General features: G+C 40.8%; 2 protein-coding genes across 4 annotated transcripts; one reads left to right on the forward strand and one right to left on the reverse strand.

Moving 5' to 3' along the window:
- Positions 1-524: 524 nt before the first annotated feature.
- On the reverse strand, positions 525-4,726 carry LOC106562245 (lysosomal protective protein). Its single transcript, XM_014127004.3, has 11 exons — positions 4,423-4,726; positions 3,620-3,731; positions 3,339-3,476; positions 2,962-3,120; positions 2,660-2,751; positions 2,411-2,495; positions 2,119-2,268; positions 1,801-1,955; positions 1,514-1,676; positions 1,299-1,388; positions 525-1,162 (listed from the first exon to the last, which is right to left on the reverse strand). Exons 1-11 carry the CDS (start codon positions 4,596-4,598, stop codon positions 1,079-1,081), a joined length of 1,404 nt encoding a protein of 467 aa, XP_013982479.1. The 5' UTR covers positions 4,599-4,726; the 3' UTR covers positions 525-1,078.
- Positions 4,727-14,880: 10,154 nt separating this feature from the next.
- Positions 14,881-24,590, forward strand: LOC100195281 (E2F transcription factor 4). Of its 3 annotated transcripts, none has more exons than XM_082957520.1 (10): positions 14,881-15,116; positions 15,617-16,013; positions 17,921-18,030; positions 18,112-18,272; positions 18,492-18,601; positions 18,694-18,955; positions 19,097-19,222; positions 22,532-22,603; positions 22,767-22,811; positions 22,907-24,590. In XM_082957520.1, exons 2-10 carry the CDS (start codon positions 15,870-15,872, stop codon positions 23,020-23,022), a joined length of 1,146 nt encoding a protein of 381 aa, XP_082813646.1. In that variant the 5' UTR covers positions 14,881-15,116; positions 15,617-15,869; the 3' UTR covers positions 23,023-24,590.
- The last annotated feature ends 1,526 nt before the right edge of the window (positions 24,591-26,116 follow it).

Consider the following 26,116-nt stretch of genomic DNA (forward strand, 5'->3'; position numbering starts at 1 on the left):
TCAAACATGGCATTAATTCTGTTTAAAAATACCAATATTTTTCCTCCCAAAAAAAGTAATTGCGGCCCCTGCAGTACCCCATTTGGAAAACGCATGGACTCGTCAAATGTATTTATAAAACCCTTTTTATATCAGCAGATGTCAAAGTGCTATACAGAAACCCAGCTTAAAACACCAAACAAGCAATGCAGATGTAGGAAGCACTAGAGACATTGAAGGCCTACCTGTAAGTCTTGACGCAACTAAATATATATCTTAATTTCATTTAACACAGGAATCACTAGTCATGTCCAGTTAAACTGCTACACTGATGGGCCTGTTGTGTACTGAATCTTCAGTATAATGGCTGAGGAGGAGATTTTTGGTGCTCAATTACCATCCCTGCAATTCACCACCATTATCTTTACATGTCTGTCTATGGAAGTCACTTAAGATTACATGGATGTTTTTACACATTCTGTAATTAATCATGTTCAATAAAAAAAAAATGCTCTTAAAATTATAAATTAATGAGATACAAATGGTTTCATAAAAAGCATTTATTAGAAAGACAAAGAATGTTAGATCATTTTAAAGTGCTGATTGGCCTTTTGGTTATTTGAGTTCCATGGCATTTCAGCTCCCCCAAGTGGTGACAATTGAAAACCCCTGATACAAAAACTGCATGAGGAAATTCAAAAGGCAAATGACAGTTCTGATGTGACTAATAAGCTGCTAATCAGTTAGAAAGCCAACCAGAGTGATTGCACAGCATCACCAAAGGAAGATTTGACATGTGATGCACCTAAACATTTCTGTAAGGCTATTAATATGCAGTTTGCTTCAAGTAAAATTATACATTTACTGAAATTAAGAAATGGCTTAGGCCGATTACACTCCTGTCACCCCAACTCCAGAGTTGCGCTTTGATCTAATGAACTTACTTGGAGTGCAACAGAAACATTTCATTTGATCTCAATACAAAAACAAAACATTTGTTTCCCCTTTTCCACCCAACCCTCCCTGAGAAAAATGGGCCATCATCCTGACCTACTAACAAGTCCCATTACGGACACTGGAAGCAGCCCCAGGAGCATGCTCAGTAGGGTTTGTTTGACAGGAAGGATTGGAACATGTCTAAGGCGGGGCCTGGAGCCCACTGCGGCACCATGTGACCAGCGCCCTGAAACAGAAGATGGGATTAGAACGCAGCAGCCTCACCCCTGTTGCATCCACTAATCTTTATGAACATGTCTGTGGTGTGTTAATGAGTCTGAGACAGTGAATCAATGCCAATATGCTAACTAAGTAGTGCTTACCTTCACAGTCAGGAGGGTGATGTTTCCATACTGCTCGTAGAAGCCGGCAATCTGGTCATCAGATATCCAGCTCTGGTACTTGGTGGTTGTCTGGAAATGAAAGAAAAGTCTTCACAATGCATGCCCTGTGAGTTACAAACATGCCAAATACCCTTCAAGCCAGCATCCAAATCTCTATGCCACATGACCCAAATACCAGTCTTCAAGAGCTTTACCTTCTGGTTGAGCTGCTCCACAAACCACTTGTCTCCCAGGAAGTTGCAGGCCATGTCAGTGTCTCCGTTATAGACCAGCGCCCGGACACCCAGAGACAGCAGCTTCAGATACACATCCTTCACTGTCGAGTAGATGTTGGTGTACTGTCCTCCCACCACATCACTACATAGAGTTAGGGTAAAGATGTTCTTTTGTAGGTAGTTTACTGTTGTCAAGTTTTAGATGTCCCTTTGCTGAATTTAGACTTCCTGAGTGTTAGGGATGTGTGGGTACTAGTGTAATATACCTGCAGATATCCCAGGGTGGAAGTGTATCAGGGATGTGTAGGGCTTCCCTCACATCACCCCGGTTGAGCCAGTTCATCTGAGCTGTGCTGTTAATGCAGGGAGGGACCACAGCCACAGGAGGAGTTTGGCCAGTGACGGGCGGCACCTTCAGCAGCTACAGCGAGACAAATTACTTACATAACACACCAATATTTTCCATCATAACCACTTCAAAACAATTTGAGAATAACCAGAACAACCCTTCTGAACACAAGACTAACTAAATCTAATGCCAGGATGGACTTGAACACTGTATTCCTCCATAGGGGGGCACTTACCTGGAAGGTGTCCCAGTGCTTCCTGTAGTTCCTGAAGAGGTGGCTCATGCTCCTCTCATAGGCTTTGGCCCCGACTCCACCCTCACAGTCCATGTAAAGTGCATACTCATTCAGCCCAGAATCATACACAATACTAAAGGCCTGGCTCAACTGGGAGGGCAAGAATGAATGAGGGGGAGAAACAAAGGTACAAGTATCCATTTCTATGTTAAACCTGTGCATGTAATAGCTCAATTTTTGTATTTGATATATAATACTTCTTATCCGATTGTAAATGTGTTTCCATGTGCACCAGTATCGTGCAGGCCTCCTTGCTGTTGTTGAAAAAGTTACAGGTTCCCTTATCGCAGCAGTTCGTGTTCAGATCTGTCCACAGTCTGCAAGAGGATAGTTTACTTAAACACATTGCAATGTCTTGTAACAGAAGCATCAGACAAGCTTGGATTCATATTGTGGGCCTTTCAAAATGAATTATCCCTAGTTATGTAAACATAACAAAACAGTCTGGGCCCACATGAGTGAATGTGTTGTGAGTTCTTACTGTTCTCCGAAGAGGCCGTGGTAGTAACCAAAGTAGATCAGAGACTGGTCATTCAGGGCATAGCTACTGAGGCCATTACCCACTGCAAAGCCCTGAAAAACACATTAAAGGAGTTCTTTATAACTGTCATACATATTGGATTCATATCATCCTCTGCCTTTTCTACATAATCATTGACAGGTGGTTGGATAGGATGGAATTCCATTGCATTGCTTTTAACTTATGCTCAGTCTTTAGATTTTCAGAGAGCGTAAGAGTGTAATCCACTCAAGACAATTAAGTTGGTGTGTGAATCAACTCACCTTGAAGTTAATCTTTGCGGTCCCTGTGGCCACACGCTGGCTGAGTGTCGGGGCATATATCCCACCATAACTCTCACCGATGATGAAGAACTCATTCTGTGTGAAGTTTGGAAACTTGGCAAAGAAACTCTGCAGAGCTAGGTAGTTGTCATCAGCCACCTAATAGTAAGGGGGAGATAAATCAGTTACTATTACTTTAGTATTCAGTAAGGAAGAGTGAACTGCATGATTTCTGAGCCACTGTCAGTGGAGCACAACACTGGAATGTTCAGATAGAAATACAGTGTGTATAACAGACATGCCTATGACAAGAGGCAAATAATTGTGTCTGATTTATTCAATGCATTTCACTCTCCCGAATGAGACCCTGATCTCACCTGGTCGTCGTCAGTTTTGTACTTCTGGTCGTCAGAGTAGGAGTATCCCACACCTGCAGGTGACTCTAGGTACAGAACGTTGGCGATCCCGTTCCAGCTGAACTTATTCTCATACAGAGTGGCCCCATCATCATTCACCTGGGGGAGACAAAATGATGGTGTTACTCTGTGGGACTCAGAATCACTGCAAACACTGGGACACACAAACACTGGGACACACAAACTGAAATCACAGGTCCTGCTAAGCTCATGCTGAAAAGGTAACATGTGGGAGAACTAACATGGAAGGGGCCGTTCTCTGACAGAAAGCCATCCAGCGAGCTGCAGCCTGGCCCTCCATTCAGCCACAGCACAACAGGGTCCTTCAGTGGGTCCCTCTGTGAGGTCACAAACCTGGGGAAGCAGGGAGGTAGAGGGCCAGGTTAACAGGAGATAAGAGAGTACCCAAAGACACACTTGGTGCACTCCGCACTTAGTTCTAGACCCCAGGTACAACAGTGTCTGTTGATTATGTTTATGTGTGCATACGTGGACCTGTGTGTACAGTATGTGTGTGGTCTATAGAACACTAGAATAAAAGTATGTCATGTGTTATTTTGTCAATCATTAACTTATCATAGCTTATGGCAAAGGATGTTCTAGCTCTTAAAACGTCTCAATGAAAGGTACAAGCTACAACACAATGCATGACCAATGCTGGAGGAAGTAGCAAAAGAGCAAGTATAAATAATCATCTAGTCCAGCTTCAGAAGCCTTCTCTTCTGCCTGGGTGACTTTCTATTTGAAGTGCTGTTAAACAAGCTTCAGTTGTCTCTGTAATAAATTCTGTATTAATTTACTATTGAACAATAGTCAATCTTGTAAGTTTATTTGATGACTTCTTAAAAAGATAATACGGTTATTTATGCCATGCGTTGATTAATTTATTGTTTTTCCCATTTGGAATAAACCGATATATATATATAGATATTGTAGTAAACGAATGTTGTGCACGAGCTGGAGTTTCTGAAAGCATCCCCAGCCAAAACAAACACTAAGTTGTTAGTTAGTCTAGGTGGCGACGTATACCATTACTGATACTCACCAGTAATGGAGAAACTTTCCAGGGCTAGCTTTCAAATAGCCCGACCATTGCCGGTAGTTTGGTTTAAACGACATTCCCGGTAGTTCGGTTACCTCGTCAGGGGCGTAGTTAGCCCATGTAAGACACGAAACAGCAAGGAAACACAACACCAAACTAACAACAGACATGTTGGTCATGTCGAGGACGAAACTAGCCGAATGCGCCAACAATGTTGACCTCAATTGCTAAACTCGAAGTCATGTGTGCGGAACAACTGCTGTGTCTATGCCCTGCAAATAAAAACACTACAGGTCATATGACTACTAACTGAGCTCTCTGGTCATGTGATCGATCTTGTGTTTTGACGTTCATCATCACGAGCTCAGAATCATCGAGAAAACTATAAAGCTGAAAATATGACAACTAGGCCTACCAAGAATAGGCTACATTTGCCAATATGGTTCCATCATGGCGTAACATTTAACATGTCAACGTTTGATGTAACATGACAGTGAAGAATGTGAGGGTGGTATAATTAGGTGGCAATGTGTATTAGGTGGGTGAGTGTCAGAGAAAATGGTAGCCTATTAGTCAACCTGAGTTTTCAATAGGCCAGTAAAAGAGTAAAAACAAAAAAGACAAGTGATTATCAGTCATGCGTTTTTATAAGGGTCTCTGGCAAAAGATCCCTGAAAATGCATGATTAAGGTGACGCTATGCATGTACATTATGCATATGTATGCATGTTAGGCAATCAAGAGTTAGACAATACATAGCCTATGCCCTAGGCCTACATTGAAGTTGAAATATGATCCATTGACTATTGCATGTTATACATTGACTATTGAGTGTTATACCTTTTACATCAACAGTTAGACAATACATAGTTATGTATGCATAGTCACGTTAATAACTCTACCTACATGTACACATTACCTCAATTACCTCTACACCTGTGCCCTCACACATTGACTCTGTACCAGTACTTCCTGTATATAGCCCCGCTATTGTTATTTACTGCTGCTCTTTAATCATTTGTTATTGTTATCTCTTACATTTTTTGGGGGGCTATTTTCTTAGAACTACATTGTTGTTTAAGGGCTTGTAAGTAAACATTTCACCTGTTGTATTCTGTGCATGTGACAAATAAAATGTGGTTTGAATACACAGTGTTTGACTTGGGCAGGAGCTCACTGGAGCAGAGTACTTGCACCTCAATGTTGCTACTGCTTGAGCTCCTGCACCTCTTATTTTATTTAACCTAGTCAGTTAAGAACAAATTCTTATTTACAATGACGGCCTACCGGGGTACAATGGGTTAACTGGGGCAGAACTACCGATTTTTACCTTGTCAGCTCAGGGATTCAACCCAGCAACCTTTCGGTTACTGGCCCAATGCTCTAACCACTAGGCTACCTGCTGCCCTAAAGTAGAATATTTTTGAATATCTTATAGAATATTTGCTCAAAAGTATTGTGGAGCTCTTGCACCTAAATATAAAAGTACTGGCACCCAAAGTGATTACCAGCACCTATTTCAGTCCAAGTCGAGCACTAACAATACATAGCCTAAGCCCTAGGCCTAAATGGAAAAAGTTTCAATATGGTCCATTGACTATTGAATGTTATACCTCAGTGTGTGTTTAATGGTCTTATTAAAGTGTGCATGTGCACTATTATTAAGCCCCTGGGTCTGTGTGTGACCTCTGGGGTTACACTGTAGTGCTACAAAATCTCTCTTGCTCATAGGCTGTGCTTGTTCTGTAGCCTGCGGAGAACTGAGACACTGTGTGTTACTGTGTCCATGTTTGAGTATGTGTGTATGTATCAGTATCTGACAGAATAGTATCACAGATCATGTACTTATATGTGATTGAATAGTGTCCTGCGTCTCTCTCTTTTCCCTCTCAGGTGACTCCGATCAGTGTCTCATTGATACAAAGGTCAAAGGTGTAAAGGGGTGTGTCTTTGCCACTAGGATTTCACAGTCCTTTTCTACACACCCTTCAATAATAGTACAATCATCACAGTCAGAAGAGGACAAGCCATCTGAGGCCTCCTAGCCAGCTGCTTAGACAGGGCATCCTCCAGCTTTCATTACCCCATGTGGTTAGCCTTTCTTGCTGGCTGGGACTGAAATCCATAAAATATCGAGACATGATTACTGCTGCTTATGTCAGAGGACAAGTCACTTTTCTCTGATAAGGACACATATAAAGTTTTATGAGTGGAGATGTTTATGATTTTCTTGTTAAATTGCGTTTCAATCCATTCTCTTAAATGTTTCAATTCCACCTGCGTCTGATGTTTCTCTATTTGTTAAACAGAGGCCAGAAATATATTGAATGCAATAAATGTATATACTAAGTAAGAACAAACCTGGATTTTTTTGCCTGTGCACCCTATCTCTACGCTGAATGTCAGTCTGCAAGACTTTTGAGTAAGCTCATATTGAGCTAATTTATGTTTGTAATTTATGTTAGTATTGTGGAGTAACTACAATGTTGTTGATCCATCCTCAGTTTTCTCCTATCACAGCCATTAAACTCTGTAACTGTTTTAAAATCCCCATTGGCCTCTTGGTGAAATCCCTGAGCAGTTTCCTTCCTCTCCAGCAACTGAGTTAGGAACATTTGTAGTGACTGGTTGTATTGATACACCATCCAAAGTGTCATTAATAACTACACCATGCTCAAAGGGATATTCAATGTTTGCTTTATTTTTTACTCATCTACCAACACTTCATTGACCCCCTCCAGTTTGCATACCGGTCGGAGAGAGGAAAAGATGTACATGCATTTGAAGGGCAGCAAAAACATGCATATCATTTTTGAAGATTTCTCCTTTGCATTTAACACAATCAATACGTTTATCCTCAAGGACAGACTTAGAGGAGACTTCGGACTTGATTCTATGCTTATCACATGGATCACCAACTTATTAACTGTACGAGTTGGCAACACACTCTCTGAGATGTGCACTTCTTCACTTGGAACCCCACAAGCCAGCGTTCTTTCACCGGTTACATACATATTGTATACAGACAGCTGCCGGAGCCAGTTTCCAGGGTGCCACCTGATCAAATATGCTGATGACACTCCTTTGGTCAGTCTCCTCGAAGGGGATGAGACCGAACACGGACCAGCTCTGAATGATTTTACTGGCTGGTGTGAGTCATCCCATCTAAAACACATACAAAAGAAAGGATATGGTGATTGACTTTCAAAGGAACATTACCATGCACACACAATTTAAAAAAATATATATATTTTTAAGAAAGGCCAACAGAGACTATTTCCTACGGAAATTGCACTTTTTTAATGTTAACCTAACCATTGTGGTTCTCTTTTATGAATCATTATTTGAGAGCATTTTGTCCTACTGCTTGACCTGCTGGTTTGGGAATATCAAGGTTTCACCAAAAAATAGGTTGGGCAAGATAGTCAGGACTTGCGGAAAAAGCAAGGGGCTGCAACAGTAAGAACTGTCATCTTTCTACCTGGGCAGAGCTCTCCAGACTGCGAATAATATAACGGTTGACTCTTCTCACCTACTCCACCCCGAATTCCAGCTCCTTCCCTCTGGCCGCAAGAACAGACTACCTAAGGTAAAAAAAAAAATAGACAGAGCCAAGTACTCTTTTATTCTGAATGCAATTCTGTAATTTAACAAAATGTTGAACTAATTGCACTTTAGCACTTGCACTTTAACAAGTAGCCCATTTTTACATTTTATTATGAAAATCCATTTACCCAGCCTAGTTGCTTGTAAACATCCTTTGCTATTTTTTATATACATTTGTTTTGTTATGTGATATGTTTTATGACTGCTGCAAAATGAATTGCCTCTCTGAGGACATTAACGTTTTCTGAACCTGAATAGTAATAACACTTCTTTGCAAATCATTGGAAAACCTCCCTGGTCTTTGTGGTTAAATCAGTAACACTTAATTTCATGAGGTCCTTATTACAGTGTAATTACATGTGTAATTACACTGTAAAACCAATGGTGTAATAACAACATGTAACTGGTAGTAATTGCGGTCTGTAATTACAAAGGTGTAACAATGAATGCTTGTTACCATGCTTGTTACAAATGGGCAGGTTTCCACTAAATTCACAAACGTAATGTTTTGTTCCTTCTCAGCTTCATCTGCTTCAGCAACAATTGTCACAAAGGTTGTGACCCCTTGGGGATGCTCTGGGTGTCTGAGAGATTATGCTCAATAGGCTCTAATTACACTGGACAAAAATATAAACACAACCTATAAAGTGTTGGTCCCATGTTTTATGAGCTGAAATAAAAAAGTTCCATACTCACAAAAAAAGCTTATTTTTCTCAAATGTTGTGCACAAATTTGTTTACATCCCTGTTAGTGAGAATTTCTCCTTAGCCAAGATATTTAATCTACCTGACAGGTGTGGCATATCAAGAAGCTGATTAAACAGCATGATAATTACACAGGCGCACCTTGTGCTGGGGACTATAAAAGGCCGCTTTAAAATGTGCAGTTTTGTCACACACCACAATGCCACAGATGTCTCAAGTTTTGGGGGAGCGTGCAATTGGCAAGCTGACTGCAGGAATGTCCACCTGAGCGGTTGTCAGAGAATTTCATGTTAATTTCTGCCTTTGGCTGCCTTTGTGCAGTAGCAACTCATTAACCCCAATGCTCCTCAGATGTGGGGGACGTGGCTCTGGTCCCTAAATCTGTGTTCATAACCAAGTGGTAAGGTGCTAATTACTAGTTGTGAAGTCGTGAATACCGGTTGGATGCATTCACGTGCTTTGAACTCGTTGAGAAATGGAGATTGGTTAATGGCCAAAAAGCTGCATCAACCGTAAACTAAAAATACAGCTATCATGCTTGTAAACAAATTATAGTGTTAAAAAACCATATTGATAGATTGCCTCTTGTGGTGAATACCACCTTCCCACTTGGTTATGAACGCAGTCAGCTGCAGGATTCAGATACCCTTATCATGAAAAATATGGACTTTTGGGCATTTATTGTTACGGTGATAAACTGCACTACAGGAGTGGTAAAGAACTCGGAAGGATTGCTATTATCGTAGTGGAAGCTGAAAGATTCTTGGGAGTGAGGAATGTAAAGGGTGAAGGGCTGCATGAAGTACTGGCAGGAGCATGGCATCCTCTCAGGTCCCCGGATCTGTGTAGGGCACTGAGTATTTTTTGTTTTGTTTTGTATGCTGTTTTCAGACGTTAGAGGGCATTATAAGTTTTGTTTTCCCATTTCCGTTTTGGATTTGTTTTCTGAGTAAGCCTGACCCTAATCCAATACAACTTTTCAGGATGTAGTCCCCCCTAAACTCCACCGAAGAAGAAGGTTGTGAATACAGCATTATTAAAGGTAGACTCAGTGATGTGACATAGATGCAGAAAGTAAACAGCTTAGTGGGTCAATTTCAGCAACAACTAAGAGCGTTGAAGCGTTAGGCTCAACTTCTTCACTGTTTTGGTCCCGTGGCTACCATGCTGTACACAGTCTAAAGCAAACCCATGCACATGCCATATACTGTGTGTGACTGTGTGAGAGCAAAGTGTTGAATCTCTCTCCTCTCAATATCTCCGGTGCAGCTCGTGGCAACATCATTTGGCTGAGTCTATCCTGAAGAAGGCATGGTGATGCTGAAGCATTGGTGGTTTACCCAATAAATTACTTGCAGCTTGTATATAGAGCGTGCTACTCTCTTTATTTATTTTTGTAGTTGAATCTACCTTTAACACTCATTCCCTCACTCACGCAAAGAGACAAACACTCAAAAGGGGGTTAATCAATTCAAATTAAAAGGAGTCACTCAAATAAGTAAATAAGATGTAAACCTAAATAGAGCACACGTTAGGAGTAAATCAATATTTAAAGCACTTTTAAGTAAATAAATTCAAAATAAAGCACACATGAGGGAATAAAGAAAATGACTAAATTAGAGTCATAGGCAAACATGACAATTAGGGGAGACCAGGTTTGGCTGTCTCGAGTTGGTTGTCACAGTGCTTATACTCCCAATCTAGAGGTTGCTTTGTGTGAATTCTTTAAAATAATTAATCCACCTGCTCGTCAGGTGAGGGAAATCTATGTGTTTTTCATAGGTGAAAGTTTTAATTATGGCCGTATCCATGAACAATTATGTTTGTTGAAAAGAGGAAGGGGAGAACTTTATTTCAAACCTATTTCCGAGTTGCTAGGTCAAGCCATGTAGTAACTAGCATCATTGTTAGCATTTTTGCTCAGTTAGGGATGTTTGTCACATTGAATTTGGCGTTCGTTGTCACTATCAACTCCATTATAACTATTTAGGGGGTTGGTTGTCACAATCTAACCCATGATAACAACATTATTCATGGACATTGCCATTTCCAGTATATAATAAATCCCGAGCTCCATTCTGGGCTTGTGCTATAAAGAGCTCCCTTCGTTGCCTCTCTCTCACACACATATTTTTTCTGTCACAAACCTACACACGCAAACATGCATGTGCAAACACGCATTCACACACAAATGTACTCAAAATGTAATATGTTGTTCTCAATGAATAAAATGCTGAATTTTGTTAGGAATATTGTTCGATCAAAGAAAGGCTATTTCTAAGACTGCATGGTATAGGCTATTGCTTAAAACCTCTTAAGGATCGAACCCTTTTTTCAATTTTCGCCTAAAATGACATACCCAAATCTAATTGCCTGTAGCTCAGGACCTGAAGCAAGGATATGCACATTCTTGATACCGTTTCAAAGGAAACACTTTAAAGTTTGTGTAAATGTGAAATTAATGTAGGAGAATATAACACATTAGATCTGGTAAAAGATAATACAAAGAAAAAAACATGCATATTTTTTATTTTGTTCCATCATCTTTGAAATGCAAGAGAAAGGTCACAATGTATTATTCCAGGTAAGGCGCAATTTAGATTTTGGCCACTAGATGAGAGCAGTGTATGTGCAAAGTTTCATACTGATCCAATGAATCATTGGCACCAACCCCGTAGAGGTTAAATAATCTACTAGCAACATTGTGACAACCAACCACATTCTGTGTGACGTCTAACCCTGCTAATAACTCCATGTTTGAATAAGGAGGATAAAAATGGTCCCCATTTCAACCCAAGAATTTGGTATTTCTATTAACGTTGAAAAGATTATTGTAAGGGATATTGGTGCCTGAAAATACACACAAGAGTAAAAAGTGTGACAACTGCAACACCGGTCCCGGTCCCCCCTATAACCTTGATAGTCTATACTGACTTGTGTTTGAACAAAACTTTTTGATTGGAGTAGTTTTCCAAGCAACAAATTGTGATAACTGTGCAAGGGGGTGAATCAGGGTGGCACTTTACCAGACTATCAAGTAGGTCCCAACATTAATACGCAATTCAACAATGTTCAAAATATGTTGAATCTAGAAGATTCATTAAATGTATTGAACTTATTAGAAAATCTGTTGACCTACACAAGTTTCTCACAAGATATGAAAATAATGCATCAGAGATTGGTATTTCTAGTAACTTTTTGAAGAAGCAACAGCACAGCATGCCTGTCTGTGTGGTGTGTGCTTGTCCATCACTTTGTGTAGCCAGTTAGCCAGTTCGCTCGACCTAATTCATGGCTTCCTCATGCATGAAGGTGGTGGAATTATGAGGGAAATAAGTCTAGGTCAGAGTATGGCTTATCTGTAGATACACCGGTCTGCCACACCTTCATTTCTTAGATCTCCACCTTTAAAGAAAAGCGGGGTGAACAGCATGCTATTTTCATGTTTAAGTTCAAGGTCAGAATATGCATATGGAGAAAAGTGCATAAAAATAAATAACATTCAGTTTATGGCTTAACTCGGGCCGGAATCAGGCCTTAGGTGTGCAATTAAAGGAATCTACACAAAAAAGGAATATACACAAAAAAGTCTACATTTGTTAGCTTTTTTCTTTTCCTTTTGATTTGATTGATGCATTGACATGGACTCAGGACATCCAATGTTGATGTTTCTCTATAAATAATTTGGAATTTTGAGAGTAAATAACTGAATCTGAAACGAGAAAAAATAAAACAGAGAAACTCAATTTGGAAAAAATCTAAATGGAATTGGGGAGAGGGTATGACATATTTAGTATGACAACTGGTGTGTTGTGTTCTTCTGTCTTGGAATATTAGTCACCCACCATCAGCTCCTACAAGATCATAGAAATCACATTCAGTCCTTTAACCCCCTCCCTCATACTCGCTCTCAAATTTTTCTCCTTCTTTATATTCTGGCTCATTCTTATTTTATTGCGAGGAAGAGGCCCTCTCATTGTCATTGTATTGTTGTCTCTTTAGGATGGGGATGTGAGGTGGGAAATTCTAGTTTTGGAAGGAGAAGGGAGGGCATCTGGTTGGGTGTACTCTCCAGATACCCTTGTTTCCCTCTCGTCTCTCATCCTCTGTCCCATAGGGGCCAAATGCACTGTGGGTTGTCCTGGGCACCGTTAGCCTTTTGTCTGTCAAACAATGCCCCCCCCCCCTCCCCCAACAGTGCAGGGACAGCACAGCGGCCTGGGCTTTCATGTTGTTCATTGTGCATTCATAGCATACGGCTGTCCCTGACCCCCAATGCACCCGTTTCCACACAACCAATGCATCAGGGGTTGTCTCGCCAATGTGACCCTCAGACCAGGGTTTAAATAATTTCGACCTTGGCTTGATCCAATACTCTGACCGTAACTGGTCCATCAACGCGGGCTCAATTCCCGCAAAGATCACATTCAAATAAAATAAAAAATATGCACTCTGTCATACATGTCGCTCTGGATAAAAAGAATCTGTTAAGTGGCATATATTAAACTGAAATAAATTGTACCATAGTATTTTATTGTGTTGCCCCTGCATCTTGAAGCATTGCTACATTTTGGCCTCCGTGCTGAATTGGGGTGAGGGGGATGCTACCCCAATTGACTGTCCCACTCCAGTCTTCTCTGTCTGGGCTGGGCCTCACGGGAAGGCTTCTTTGTGGGTTTATAACCATGGTAGACAGAAATAGGTCACACTGTAATTTCGGAAGGGAGATGCCCCCTTTGGCCCCTCCCCACCCTGTGCCCCTTTGTGTTTGACCATCACACCTTTAGCCTCTGATCCAGTGGTAGGATGCAGAGGTATAGCACACACATGCACACACACACACACTCACATACACAAAAACACACACATTTTAAATACTTTATTTGAATCCACAAAATACATTACAATCCAAAGGCCACACTGTCAGTTAAAGTACCATGACAAGACTGTCACACTCACACACACATACACACACACACACCCTGAACATAATTGTAACCCCAATCCTAAAGCTAACCCCTATGCCTAAAATAGGCTTTTTCCTCATGGGGACCTGGGAAATATCCGCATGAGGGAGAATTTTCCTTGTTTTACTGTCCTTGTGGGGACTTTTGGAGATTTCTGGTGTCCATGATTTCTGGTCATTTCAATCTTACACTTGGGTACTCTCTAAAAACACTGCACTTCAGTACAAGTGACTTTTTGTAGAATGTTAGGAGAGCATTTTCGCTAACACTAAACTTTTTCCTGACCTTAACCTAATCCTCCTAAACTGCTACGTTAATTATCCTAACCTGTTACGGAAAAGTCGTAGCTGTATTGAAGTGGCATGTTTTTAGGGAATCTACTTACACGTGAGTGACTCATAGAGGGTTGGGGCTTTGCAAAGTAGGCGAAAAGAGTCCTTGACTTGTCAAAATTATTTCTGCTTTTAAACTTGTCTGTGGGTGTATGGGTTATTGGTCATTCTCTACTTTGTTCCAAAAATGTGAATGTCGTCTTGACATAGTTCTGAAAGACATTCTAATACCGTGTTTTATTCAAGACACTGGGTCAATATACACTGAGTGTGCAAAACTCCCCCCCCCCGTCGGGACAATAACTCTACCAGGTATCGAAAGCATTCCACAGGGATGCTGGTCCATGTTGACTCCAATGCTTCCCACAGTTGTGTCAAGTTGGCTGTATGTGTTTTGGGTGGTGGACAATTCTTGATACACACAGGAAATTGTTGAGCATGAAAAACCCAGCAGGGTTGCAGTTCTTGACACAAACAAATGTGTCTGGCACCTACTACCATAACCTGTTCAAAGGCACTTAAATAGTTTGTCCTGCCCATTCACCCTCTGAATGGCACACATACACAATCCGTGTCTCAATTGTCTCAAGGCTTAAAAAAACGTACTTAACCAGTCTCCTCCCCTTCATCTACACTGATTGAAGTGAATTTAACAAGTGACATCAATAAGAGATCATAGCGTTCACCTGGATTCACCTGATAAGTCTATGTCATGGCAAGAGTTGGTGTCATGCAAGTTTTTTTACACCCAGTGTATATTACAATATCGTTTCATTTTGCGCTGTATCGTGATACTCATCTTTATGTGACGCTCCCTAGCTATAACGTGATTTCATTGGCTATCTCCTGCGTCGCTCCATGCCTCGTTCTCTGTCAAGTTCGCTGTACGCGAGACATTCGTGAACAGGAAGAAAAATGCATTGGTTCTGTTGGATGAAAGATGCAGTAGGAGGGAGTTTTTAAACTGCCTTTCGAATATTAGTTAAGTAAATGCCCTGAGTGATTGCTTGCTTACAATATATCGATGAAACAAACTCAATTTGAATAGCATTCCAACGCTGCTTTGAGGACAACTCATGAACTCATTGGTAAGTACTTACGACCATTCATCAGGACACTCGTGACAGGAGATAGCTAGGTACTGTAGCTAGCTAACGTTATCTAGTCTGTTGCTAATCGGATGAGTTAGTTATCTTGCCACCTAAGTTAACGTTTAGTTAACGATGGCCAGTTAGCCACTAGCCATCGTTGTTTTAGTTATATGCATGTACCTATTGTACACTACCTAGTTAGCTACCTTGTTGTGCTAACTACTGTAGTTAGCTAACGTAACTATGGGTGGTTGGCCAAAGAGTTACCAAGCCAATCCAGGGGCGGAGGTCTAATCGAAACCGGCTTGCATTTACTGCTAACTTGGTATTTTGCACTCAATACACAATCTGATCAAATTGGAGTAGGAACTCTAAAAGATGTAACTAGTTACTCTACTGTAGCTTCGTCTCCGTATGCAATGCATACAGTAGGTTATGGTACAGTGAGTAGTTGTGTTATTTTCGTTTCACTTTCCCGTGGTGTCCTCACTTTGCAGACGCTCCCTACGCTTGAAACCATCCCGGCTTTCAGCCCGCCTCCAACGGCTCGAGCACAGGACATCATTGCTGGGTGGCTGCTTACTGTGTTCTGGCTCACGGGGAGACGAACTGGACCGACCACTGACCCCGTGTCGGCACAGCCTTTCTAGGGTTGCAACTATCCCTGCAGTTGAACTGGACTAGGACGGTCGAGGGCATAGGCCCAGAGACCTCCCATTCACTATATCATCCAACCGATTCAGACTGGTTATGGAGCTGGAGGTGAGCCGAACCGAGCTGGAAGGTTCCGATGCTCCCCAGTCTCAGAGACACGAGAGGAGCCTCGGACTTCTCACCACGAAGTTCGTTACTTTGCTGCAGGAAGCGGAGGACGGGGTGCTCGATCTCAAAGTAGTGAGTGATGGGCTGCATCTCTTTTGACTGTCTGACTGTGTGAGAATTGTTAGCTATGGTTTCTTTATGTTTTAGTATAATCGCAGTCTTCAATTTTAAACCTATATACATTTAAGGACTGCCCTGTTTGATTGATATTGATTGCTACATTGTGTTGTAACAGATGTGCAACAAACTCCGAGGACATGGATGTGGAATATGACATGCACTCAGACACCCACACCAGGGTTTTCGTTAGAAAAGTGTGTCCGGGAAGATTTTAATTACAATCTAATAGGTGTTTACTAACACTGTAACGCTTGAAGGGATACTTCGGGATTTTGACAATGAGGCCCTTTATTTACTTCCCCAGAGTCAGATGAACTCGTGGATAACATTTGTATGTCTCTGTGTCCAGTATGAAGGAAGTTGGAGGTAGTTTTGTGAGCCAATGTTAACTAGTGTTAGCGCAATGACTGGAAGTGCTAGCAGATACCATAGACTTACAGTGTTTATGCTAACGCTAGTTAGCAAATGTGCTAGCACTAGTTATCAACTTCCTTAACTGCAAGCAGAGACATTCAAATGGTATCCCCGGGTTCAACTGACTCTGGGGAAGTAGATAAAGGGCCTCATTCCCGAAGTATCTCAATAAATGGCAAATGCAAGGCACGCTGTAATTTTCAGTTGAGAAATAAAGCAATAGTAGCTATTTTTAATCATGACCATCAAAACAGCTTTTAACATTTGATTGCGTTTAGAATTGTTGCGCATTGACACTCCAGAAGCAACGAGCTGAGGATCTGCAGCTCTAGTGCTCTCTGACAAGTGATATTCCTTTAAAAATTGGCTCTGTATGCTGTGCACGTGTAATAAATAAGAAACATGGCGACTAACGAAAATACACACGCCCCAATTTAATTACACAAAATGTTGTAAATTGAAGCTGCACTATGCAGAAATCAATCCCCCGTTTCCTGGTTGCAAAAACTGAAATTAGGCAAACAATTAGAATTTATGTGACAAAACAAGCAAGTACCGTGTGGGGAATCATTCTGCCATCTAAACAGCTATGATATATATTTTCCATAATCAACAATATTCTATTTTCAGCTGTTTGAAGCTGGTGTACAAAACTGAAAATAAAAAATGCAAAAACGAAACTTAAGAACAGGGAGCATAGAAATAGCGCACATAGAACAGATCTACCGCTTCTTAAACTTGCTTTCAATAATGACCGATCTGTAATTTGGTCGTGTTGCCCAAAAGTTACATATTGCAGCTTTAGCCTATAGACCAGTAAGCCTGACAGTCAAATGTATTTCCATCAACTGATATTATTTGTAATGGGCTTGTTTTTTTTTCTCACGGTCAATTTGACCAGCAACAATTTTATTTATCGGCTTTTCATTTTTTTATTGGCCAAAAGCCAGCAATTACACATGCACTGTGATCTTGATGATTTATACTATAAAATAGAAGCTTAAACTCTAATCTAAAACTAAGTGAAACTGTTACATGATCTAGGTTAATGTCAGTAAGGAGTTCAGGAATAAAAGAGGGTAAAACACAGAGTGTGTGTGCAAAAGAGACAAGCCGTGTCTCATCGCTCAGCGGGTGGCTGTGTCACAGTCTGTCATTATTGTCCGCGTTGTTTAGTCCCCCCTCTGATAGGCTCATAGGGTTGTGACCTCTCCTATTATTGGCTACCAGGTCTATGACCCATCCAGTGATTGGTTGACAGGCCCCTGTCTCACAGGCTCTGACCTTTGTGATTTGTTATTAACCCTACGCTGGATATGCATTTCCCTCTAAGGAAAATAGCCTTGGTAGGGACATTTGGGTGCTTGCATTTTAAAATAATTAATTAAGTTATTTTGCTTCTGATGAGAGAGGGTGTGCTTTGACAGTTTTTTCTGCTCTTGTAGGCAGCAGACACCCTGGCCGTCAGACAGAAGAGGCGCATCTATGACATCACCAATGTACTGGAGGGCATCGGCCTGATCGAGAAGAAGTCCAAGAATAGTATTCAGTGGAAGTGAGTGTACGTTCGCCCGCTTGTATGTGTATAGGTATGCACACATTATGTGCTTACATTTCTGTACACTATTTGTCTAAGGGGAGTTGGGCCAGGCTGTAACTCAAGGGAGATTGGTGACAGGCTGATTGACCTGAAGTCGGAGCTTGAAGATCTGGATATGAGGGAAAGTGAGCTGGACCAGCAGAGGGTGTGGGTCCAACAAAGCATCAAGAACGTGACCGAGGACACACACAATAGTCCATATCCTTACTATGTACCCACATACTCATACCTACACCAACATCTAAATTGTTACCCTAACCTTACATAGGTATCCATGACAGTCCACACCAGTAGAAAAGTATAGAAAAAGAGCTGCAGCTCTGTCTTGTCTGTACAATAGCAGAGGACACATTTGCCAGCATTAACACTGTTATAATACTCTGTTAAGGTGTGTGTCTGACCTTAACTCTGACCAACTCTGGCCTATGTTAATCATGAGGACATCTGCAGCTGCTTCAAAGGTGATACCCTCTTGGCGGTGCGTGCTCCCTCTGGTACGCAGCTGGAGGTGCCCATACCTGAAGCTGTAAGTTCGATTTGTTTCTGCCTCCTCCCCCCTAGTCAGTCTGTCTCAGTCTCCTCAGGGTGAAAAGTAAGTGTGTGTGTCTCCACTTTTAGGTTCAAAACGGTCAGAGGAAGTATCAGATCCATCTGAAGAGCGCTGCTGGGCCCATTGATGTTCTGCTCATCAACAAGGACCCAGTTAACTCAACCCCCGTGGTGCTGCCAGTCCCGCCCCCTGAGGAAATGCTGCAGAACACAAAGTCTGCGGCAGCCTCTGCAGACACAACCACTAACACACCCACTCACACATTTGTCGAGACCACCCAGTGTCTGGCCACCGGCAAGCCTAAAGCACATTCAGCAGCTAAGCCATCAGGTGACCTCACTGTTATATCTCTCATGCTCTATGAAAATGTTTTGTCTGCTAAACTCTCAATACAATATCATTGAATTGTCCCATGTCTACATCTGTGTCTACATATCTACCTACCTACCTACCTACCTATCTACCTACCAGACACCTCCTGCACTGAAAAACCTGCTCAGCAACCACCATCATTGGACACCCGGTCCCTCCAGTCTTCTGCTTCATTGGACAACAACTTGACTGTCTTTGAACCAATCAAATCCGATTCATCTGACTGTGAGTTAGAATTCAATTTGATATGAATATGACTTAAGTTTTTATGCATGCTGGCTTTCTCCTGCCCCTCCCACCATGCTACTTCATGATCAAACAATTAGCTTAGAATGCCGTTAGATAATTTATCTCGGTAAGTTTTATGTTGTTTTTGAATAACCTTAAAACACAATAGGCCTAAGGTAATATGAAAGGGGTAGAACAAACAATAACAAGATAGAAAAATGTAATGAGTCGTTTGAACAAACCTTACAGTTGAACATTATTAGAAAATAATGCAACCCTCCCTCTTTCTGTTGTGAACCAAATGGCTAAAAGCCAAATCCCACTAATTAAAATAGCCTATCAAAAGCATGAAGTTAAAATTATGAATACTATTAACCAAATAGGCTATTCTAATGAAGTGTTTAAAGTCCTAAAGTTGCAGCTTTCAAATGCGAACATCACAGCTTTTTTTTAAATAACAAATGTTACAGGCAACAAGAAGTAAAATTGAGGAAACAATATCAAGATGGAAAAATGTAATGAGAATTCAAAAGAACTTACAGCTGAGCAAAGCTTATGAAAGAAATGTGTAGAGTAGGCCAATTTCCATAGCCTATAATTAGCAATGTAGTCCACAACCTACCTATACAACATATAGAAAGAAACCTAGGCTAATAAGGGAGGAAGATTAGGCAAAAAATGTGACTCATTGAATAATTATCCAGTTATAGCGACAGCGGAGTTGCATGCTCTTGATAATTTACAACCCATCACACGACGCACAGCCAGCAACGATCCTTGACTGTCACTTGCACTTTCACAAGCCCTGAATCCATTTGATTATTGCTGACTTGTTGAAATGCAGTGTATTTGCCCTTTTAATTGTACAACAAAGCTTATTTAGTGAAAACATCAACAAAAAATCAAGAAATGTATATTGTGAGTCGCCCATAGGTTTGGAAGAATCGAGAGATGATTTTTAGGCCATGTCGCCCAGACCTAATACCGGCACACACCTCTTCGTGCCAAAGCTCCAACGTAGAGGAATACACTACTAAAATAGATTTTGCTCCAATGTATATTTTATCATGATTCCTCTCGCTGGTGGTACTTTTTAGCAGTCTTTTTTTTAAATTACATTTTTTAAATAATAATAAATAAATACAATTGTGGGGTTGGCCATTAGGGGGGCGATACCATCATACGTATCAATGTTTTATGGGTACTTAATCACGATAGGACATGTTTGGACACACCTTTTCATTCAAGGGTTTTTCTTTATTTTTACTATTTTCTACGTTGTAGAATAATACTGAAGACATCAAAACTATGAAATAACACATATGGAATCATGTTATATCCAAAAAAACTGTTAAACAAATTAAAATATATTTGAGATCTTTCAAAGTAGCCACGCTTTGCCTTGACAGCTTTGCACACCCTTGGCATTATCTCAACAAGCTTCATTAGGCAGTCACCTGGAATGCATCTCAATTAACAGGTCTGTCTTCTTAAAAGTGAATTTGTGGAATTTCATTCCTTCCTAATGCTTTTGATCAAATCAGTTGTTGTGACAAGTTAGGCATATACAGAAGATAGCCCTATTTGGTAAAAGACCAAGTCCATATTATGGCAAGAACAGCTCAAATAAACAAAGAGAAACGGTAGTCCATCATTACTTTAAAACATGAAGGTCAGTCAATCCGGAAAATGTCAAGAACATTCTTCAAGTGCAATCGCAAAAACCGTCAAGCGCTATGATGAAACTGGTTCTCATGAGGACCGCCACAGGAAAGGAAGACCCAGAGTTACCTCTGCTGCAAGATGGGCTCCCGAGTGGCGCAGCGGTCTAAGGCACTGCATATCAGTGCTGGAGGTGTCACTACAGACACCCTGGTTCGAATCCAGGCTGTATCACAACTGATTGGGAGTCCCATAGGGCGGCGCACAATTGGCCCAGCATCGCCCGGGTTTGGCCAGTGTAGACTGTCATTGTAAATAAGAATTTGTTCTTCACTAACTTGACTAGTTAAATAACTCTAATGAACGTATCTTTTGTTTTAACTGCACCTCAGATTGCAGTCCAAATAAATGCTTCACAGTTCAAGTAACAGACATCTCTACATCAACTGTTCAGAGGAGACTGCGTGAATCAGGCCTTCATGGTTGAATTGCTGCAAAGAAACCACTACTGAAGGACACCAATAAGAGGAATAGACTTGCTTGGGCCAAGAAACACGAGCAATGGACATTAGACCTGTGGAAATATGTCCTTTGGTCTGATGAGTCCAAATTTGAGATTTTTGGTTCTTACTGCCGTGTCTTTGTGAGATGCGGAGTAGGTGAATGGATGCTTCCCGAAGCATGGAGGAGGTGGTGTGGGGGTGCTTTGCTGGTGACACTGTTCTGATTTTGTTTATAATTCAAGCCACACTTAACCAACATGGCTACCACAGCATTCTGCAGCGATACGCCATCCCATCTGGTTTGTGCTTAGTGGGACTATCATTTGTTTTTCAACAAGACAAAGACCCAACACACCTCCAGGATGTGTAAGGGCTATTTGACCAAGAAGGAGAGTGATGGAGCACTGCATCAGATGACCTGGCCTCCACAATCATCCGACCTTAACCCAACTGAGATGGTTTGGGATGAGTTGGACCGCAGAGTGAAGGAAAAGCGGCCAACAAGTGCTCAGCATATGTGAGAACTACTTCAAGACTGTTAGAAAAGCATTCCAGGTGAAGCTGGTTGATAGAATGCCAAGAGTGTGCAAATCTGTCATCAAGGTAAAGGGTGGCTACTTTGAAGAATCTAAAATATATATTGATTTGTTTAACACTTTTTGGTTAATACATGATTCCATATGTGACATTTCATAGTTTGTCTTCACTTTTATTCTACAATGTAGAAAATAGTTTAAAAAAAAAATATATATATATATATATATATATATATATATATATATATATATATATATATGAAATGCAACTTGAATGAGTAGGTGTGTCCAAACTTTTGACTGGTACTGTACGTACATTGTTTATCTGTTTAGTAAGCACACACTTCCGACCACAGTGGTTTTGAAACGTTTTTTTTTTTTTTTACATTAAGCTCTGCCCAATGCACTGTAACACAGGAAGCATCTGTGTGGCAACAAATTATGTACAATGCCTGCCTGCTATAGAAATGTGTGTGTGCAAGCTGTTTTATTTTTGGTTGTTTAATAACTGTACGCAGGAAAACGGTGTGTAACTTGGCTCTACCTTATAAAAACAATCTCTAATGTACTTGTATGGTGTCTATATTGTGCCTTGTGTTTTTCAGTGCTGGATTTCCCCAAATATTTTTCTGACATGTTTGACCCCGCTAAAGGTACTGTGTTTGACCCCGCTACAGGTACTGTGTTTGACCCCGTGTGCATGTGTAACATGTCTTAAACTTTATTTAAATGTATCCGAACAGACCCTTGCGTTGTATTTCAGGAAATGAAGTTAATGATAAGCTGTGACTTTATGTGAACAGCAGACACTCTCTCACCTCTCTCTCTGTGTGTGTGTAGAGATGGTGAGTGCAGATCTACTAGAGGAACTTATGGCTTCAGAAGGTAAGAGTCTAAAACGGATTATGTTATAAACACCTTTACTTTGACTTGATGATTCCAGTTATTCATGTTTATATCCCTCTCCCTCTCTCTACCAGTGTTCTCTCCACTCCTCCGCCTTTCTCCTCCCCCGGGTGACCATGACTACATCTATAACCTGGATGAGAGCGAGGGCCTCTGTGACCTCTTCGACGTCTCCATCCTCAACCTTTGACCTATGAACCCTTCCACAAGGCTCACATGAAGAGGCCCTTTTTTAAAGAAAGCCAAGAACACTTTTTTAAAACAATTCTTTGAGTACTAACAAACAGGTCTATTTTTGGAGTCTTGTAATATAAGCTGAATTGATGAACAGTTTTTGATAATTTTCATACTCTTTATTTTTGTCGCGTCCCCTTTGTTGATGTTTGAACAGGGAGATGATGCCACTTACCCTGGAGAGCAGCCCTCCCCTACAGGCTTATAAGCTTTAATGATGTCATGGAATATATTTTTTGATCTGTGCTACTGAAGTAACAGTGGATGTGTTTTTAAAAGTTGAGTTGTGCTCCATTTGGGGCAAGTAAAGATGGCTTGGGTTGAGGTAAGGATAGGAATTGAATGGGTTGCTCAAGGCAAAATCAACCACTACACCTAGGTACTTATGTACATCTGAAACGGTTTGATAGTAAGCAATATAGTGACAATTCCATCAAGTCTTTTAGAGGGCAAGGTAGAGCTATTGCCATATTGCAGACCTATTTGATCCTTTCAGATCTACATGGTGATTAAGGGTAGGGAGGGACAGGTGCTGTGAGGAGCTGCATTGTTTGTATTCTACTGTCAATGAGCTGTGAGGAGTGCAGCTACTCCATTGCCCACATAGTGGTGCTAGAGTCACAGCAGGAAGAGATAATCAGCTCCCTCACCTGCTGCAATCAAGTCTCTCCTATGAGTCAGGTACACAAGACCAGCCACAACACCACAATATACTGACAACATGTAAATCCATTCAAAGCCTTTTACCAGTCCTAATCTGTTGACACTATTGATGAGGCTTACAGTTCTCTTCAGTTGCTGGTGCATTTTATATCTTGTCTGTTTCTCCCTCAGTGTATGTGTGTGCATGTGCACACTTTCTTTTTTATAATGTCAAATTATCTTTATTTTGGTGTATTTTATAGTGAAATGACACTGTCAAGGACAGTACATACATATTTTGTCTCAGTTTTTTTTTTTTTTTACATCCGGATCCAGATTCAACTATGATGATATGTGTTTGTTCAGCAGTAAATATTTTTATAATTTAGTGTCAAATCTGCTGTTTCATTTGTATGGTTTGGTTTTATTGCATATTTATGTTTGTAACCTGCTCATGTTCTGACGAGTAAGTTCACATCGGCGCAAACTGGAACCAGAAATGGGCATGGGAATTTTTGTCACCCCGGCCTATCAGTTCAGGACCGTATATTTTTGGTCAGTGTCTGAAATGGGACGAAATGAACTATTCTACAGGTGATATATTGGTTGTATACGTAAATGTGTTTTATTTTTCTATATTATCAGGAATATACTAATTGTAACCCCCTATCTCTTCCAATTCTACAATGTACACGTTGCAGATTGACACTCACACACCCGTCTTTGTTATCCTATGTGCAAACAACCTCAGCATGTAGCCACAAATCCACTGAGTAAACCTTCCTATGTTTTTATAGACTAAGTGAGGCTCAGAGGATATTTGTTTTAAAAATGGGCAGTCACTCCTGATTACCTGTATGAATAAAAAATAATATATGAAAACTTTTTAGAATGTTGTCTTTTTTGTATCACACAACATACACACTTTTGTCTACTTAGTTGACACCATGAGGAGCATAATATTATGTTATGTGACTGCCATGGCCATCTGTGGCTGGAAAGTGGTCAGTAGCTTCCAAACAGGCTGAGGCAATTTAGAGTGAGTCAAGGATACAACCTTGGAGTTCAGTAGTATAAAAATTATTTAAAGTAGAATTTAAGTAGTTTTTTTTGGCAACTTTTACTTCACTACATTCCTAAAGAAAATAATGTCCAAACATTTTCCCTGACACCAAAAAGTACTCATTACATTGTGAATACTTAGCAGAACAGAAAAATGGTCAAATTCACGCACTTATCAAGAGCACATCCTGGTCGTCCCCACTGCCTCTGATCTGGCGCACTCACTAAACTTAAATGCCTTGTCTGTAAATGATGTCTGTTGGAGTGTGCCGCTGGCTATTTGTACATTTTTTAAAACAAGAAAATTGTGCCTTCTGGTTTCCTTAATATAAGCAATTTGAAATGATTTATTCTTTTACTTTTGATACTTAAGTATATTTTAGCAGTTACATTTACTTTGGATACTTACGTTTATTTAAAACGAAATACTTTTAGACCTTTACTCAAGTAGTATTTTACTGGATCATTCACTTTTACTTGAGTCATTTTCTATTAAGGTATCTTTTATTCAAGAATGACAATTGGGTACTTTTCTACCACTGTTGGAGTTCAATCTTTCAATTAATTCATGACCTGCTCAATTCTTAGAGTTGTGAGTGACTGCTTGCTAAATTCTTTAGGGCTATCTGACTGAAGGTGCTATAGACTGACATTTGAGCTGCAAATCATGATATTGTGGTGGTACAGAGAGTAGTGTATACGGCCCAGTACATCACTGGGGCCGAGCTCCCTGGCAGGCCCTAAAATTGTCAGAGACTCCAGTCACCCAAGTCACAGACTGTTCTCTCTGCTACCACATGGCAAGTGGTACCGGATCACAAAGTCTGAGACCAAAAGGCTCCTGAAAAGCTTCTACCCCCAAGCCATGAGACATCAAATGGCTTCCCAGACTATTTACATTGACCCCCTGTTTTTTGCACTGACTCTATGACACTCATACTCTACACACACACTCATACATACTACACTGACATTCCAACACACACACACACACACACACATGCATATTGACTCCACACACACGCTCACACAGACAAACTTTCACACTCTTTCACACTTTTCACATACCCTGTTGCAACTCTGTTTATTTTATGTCCTGATTACCTAGTCACTTTTAGCCGTACCCACATGTACATAATACATAAATTACATCAACTACCTCATACCCCCTGCACATTGCATCGGTAACGGTCCGGTGTGGCTCAGTTGGTAGAGCATGGTGTTTGCAACGCCAGGGTTGTGGATTTGATTCCCACGGGGGACCACTACGGAGAGAAAATGTATGCATTCACTACTGTAAGTCGCTCTGGATAAGAGCGTCTGTTAAATTACAAAAATGTAAAATG

This window comes from Salmo salar, chromosome 11 (assembly GCF_965601325.2).
Source record: "Salmo salar chromosome 11, fSalSal1, whole genome shotgun sequence".
Classification (NCBI taxonomy): domain Eukaryota; kingdom Metazoa; phylum Chordata; class Actinopteri; order Salmoniformes; family Salmonidae; genus Salmo; species Salmo salar.

Bases quoted from the DNA above. Each gene is read 5' to 3' on its own strand.
- LOC106562245 (XM_014127004.3), bottom strand. From the start codon at position 4,598: ATGACCAACATGTCTGTTGTTAGTTTGGTGTTGTGTTTCCTTGCTGTT. The intron at 2,752-2,961 runs GTGAGTTGATTC...TGTGTTTTTCAG, and splicing joins CCGCAAAGATTAACTTCAAG to GGCTTTGCAGTGGGTAATGG. The intron at 1,956-2,118 runs GTAAGTGCCCCC...GTCTCGCTGTAG, and splicing joins AGCACTGGGACACCTTCCAG to CTGCTGAAGGTGCCGCCCGT.
- LOC100195281 (XM_082957520.1), top strand. From the start codon at position 15,870: ATGGAGCTGGAGGTGAGCCGAACCGAGCTGGAAGGTTCCGATGCTCCC. The intron at 18,031-18,111 runs GTGAGTGTACGT...TATTTGTCTAAG, and splicing joins AAGAATAGTATTCAGTGGAA to GGGAGTTGGGCCAGGCTGTA. The intron at 22,812-22,906 runs GTAAGAGTCTAA...TCTCTCTACCAG, and splicing joins GGAACTTATGGCTTCAGAAG to TGTTCTCTCCACTCCTCCGC.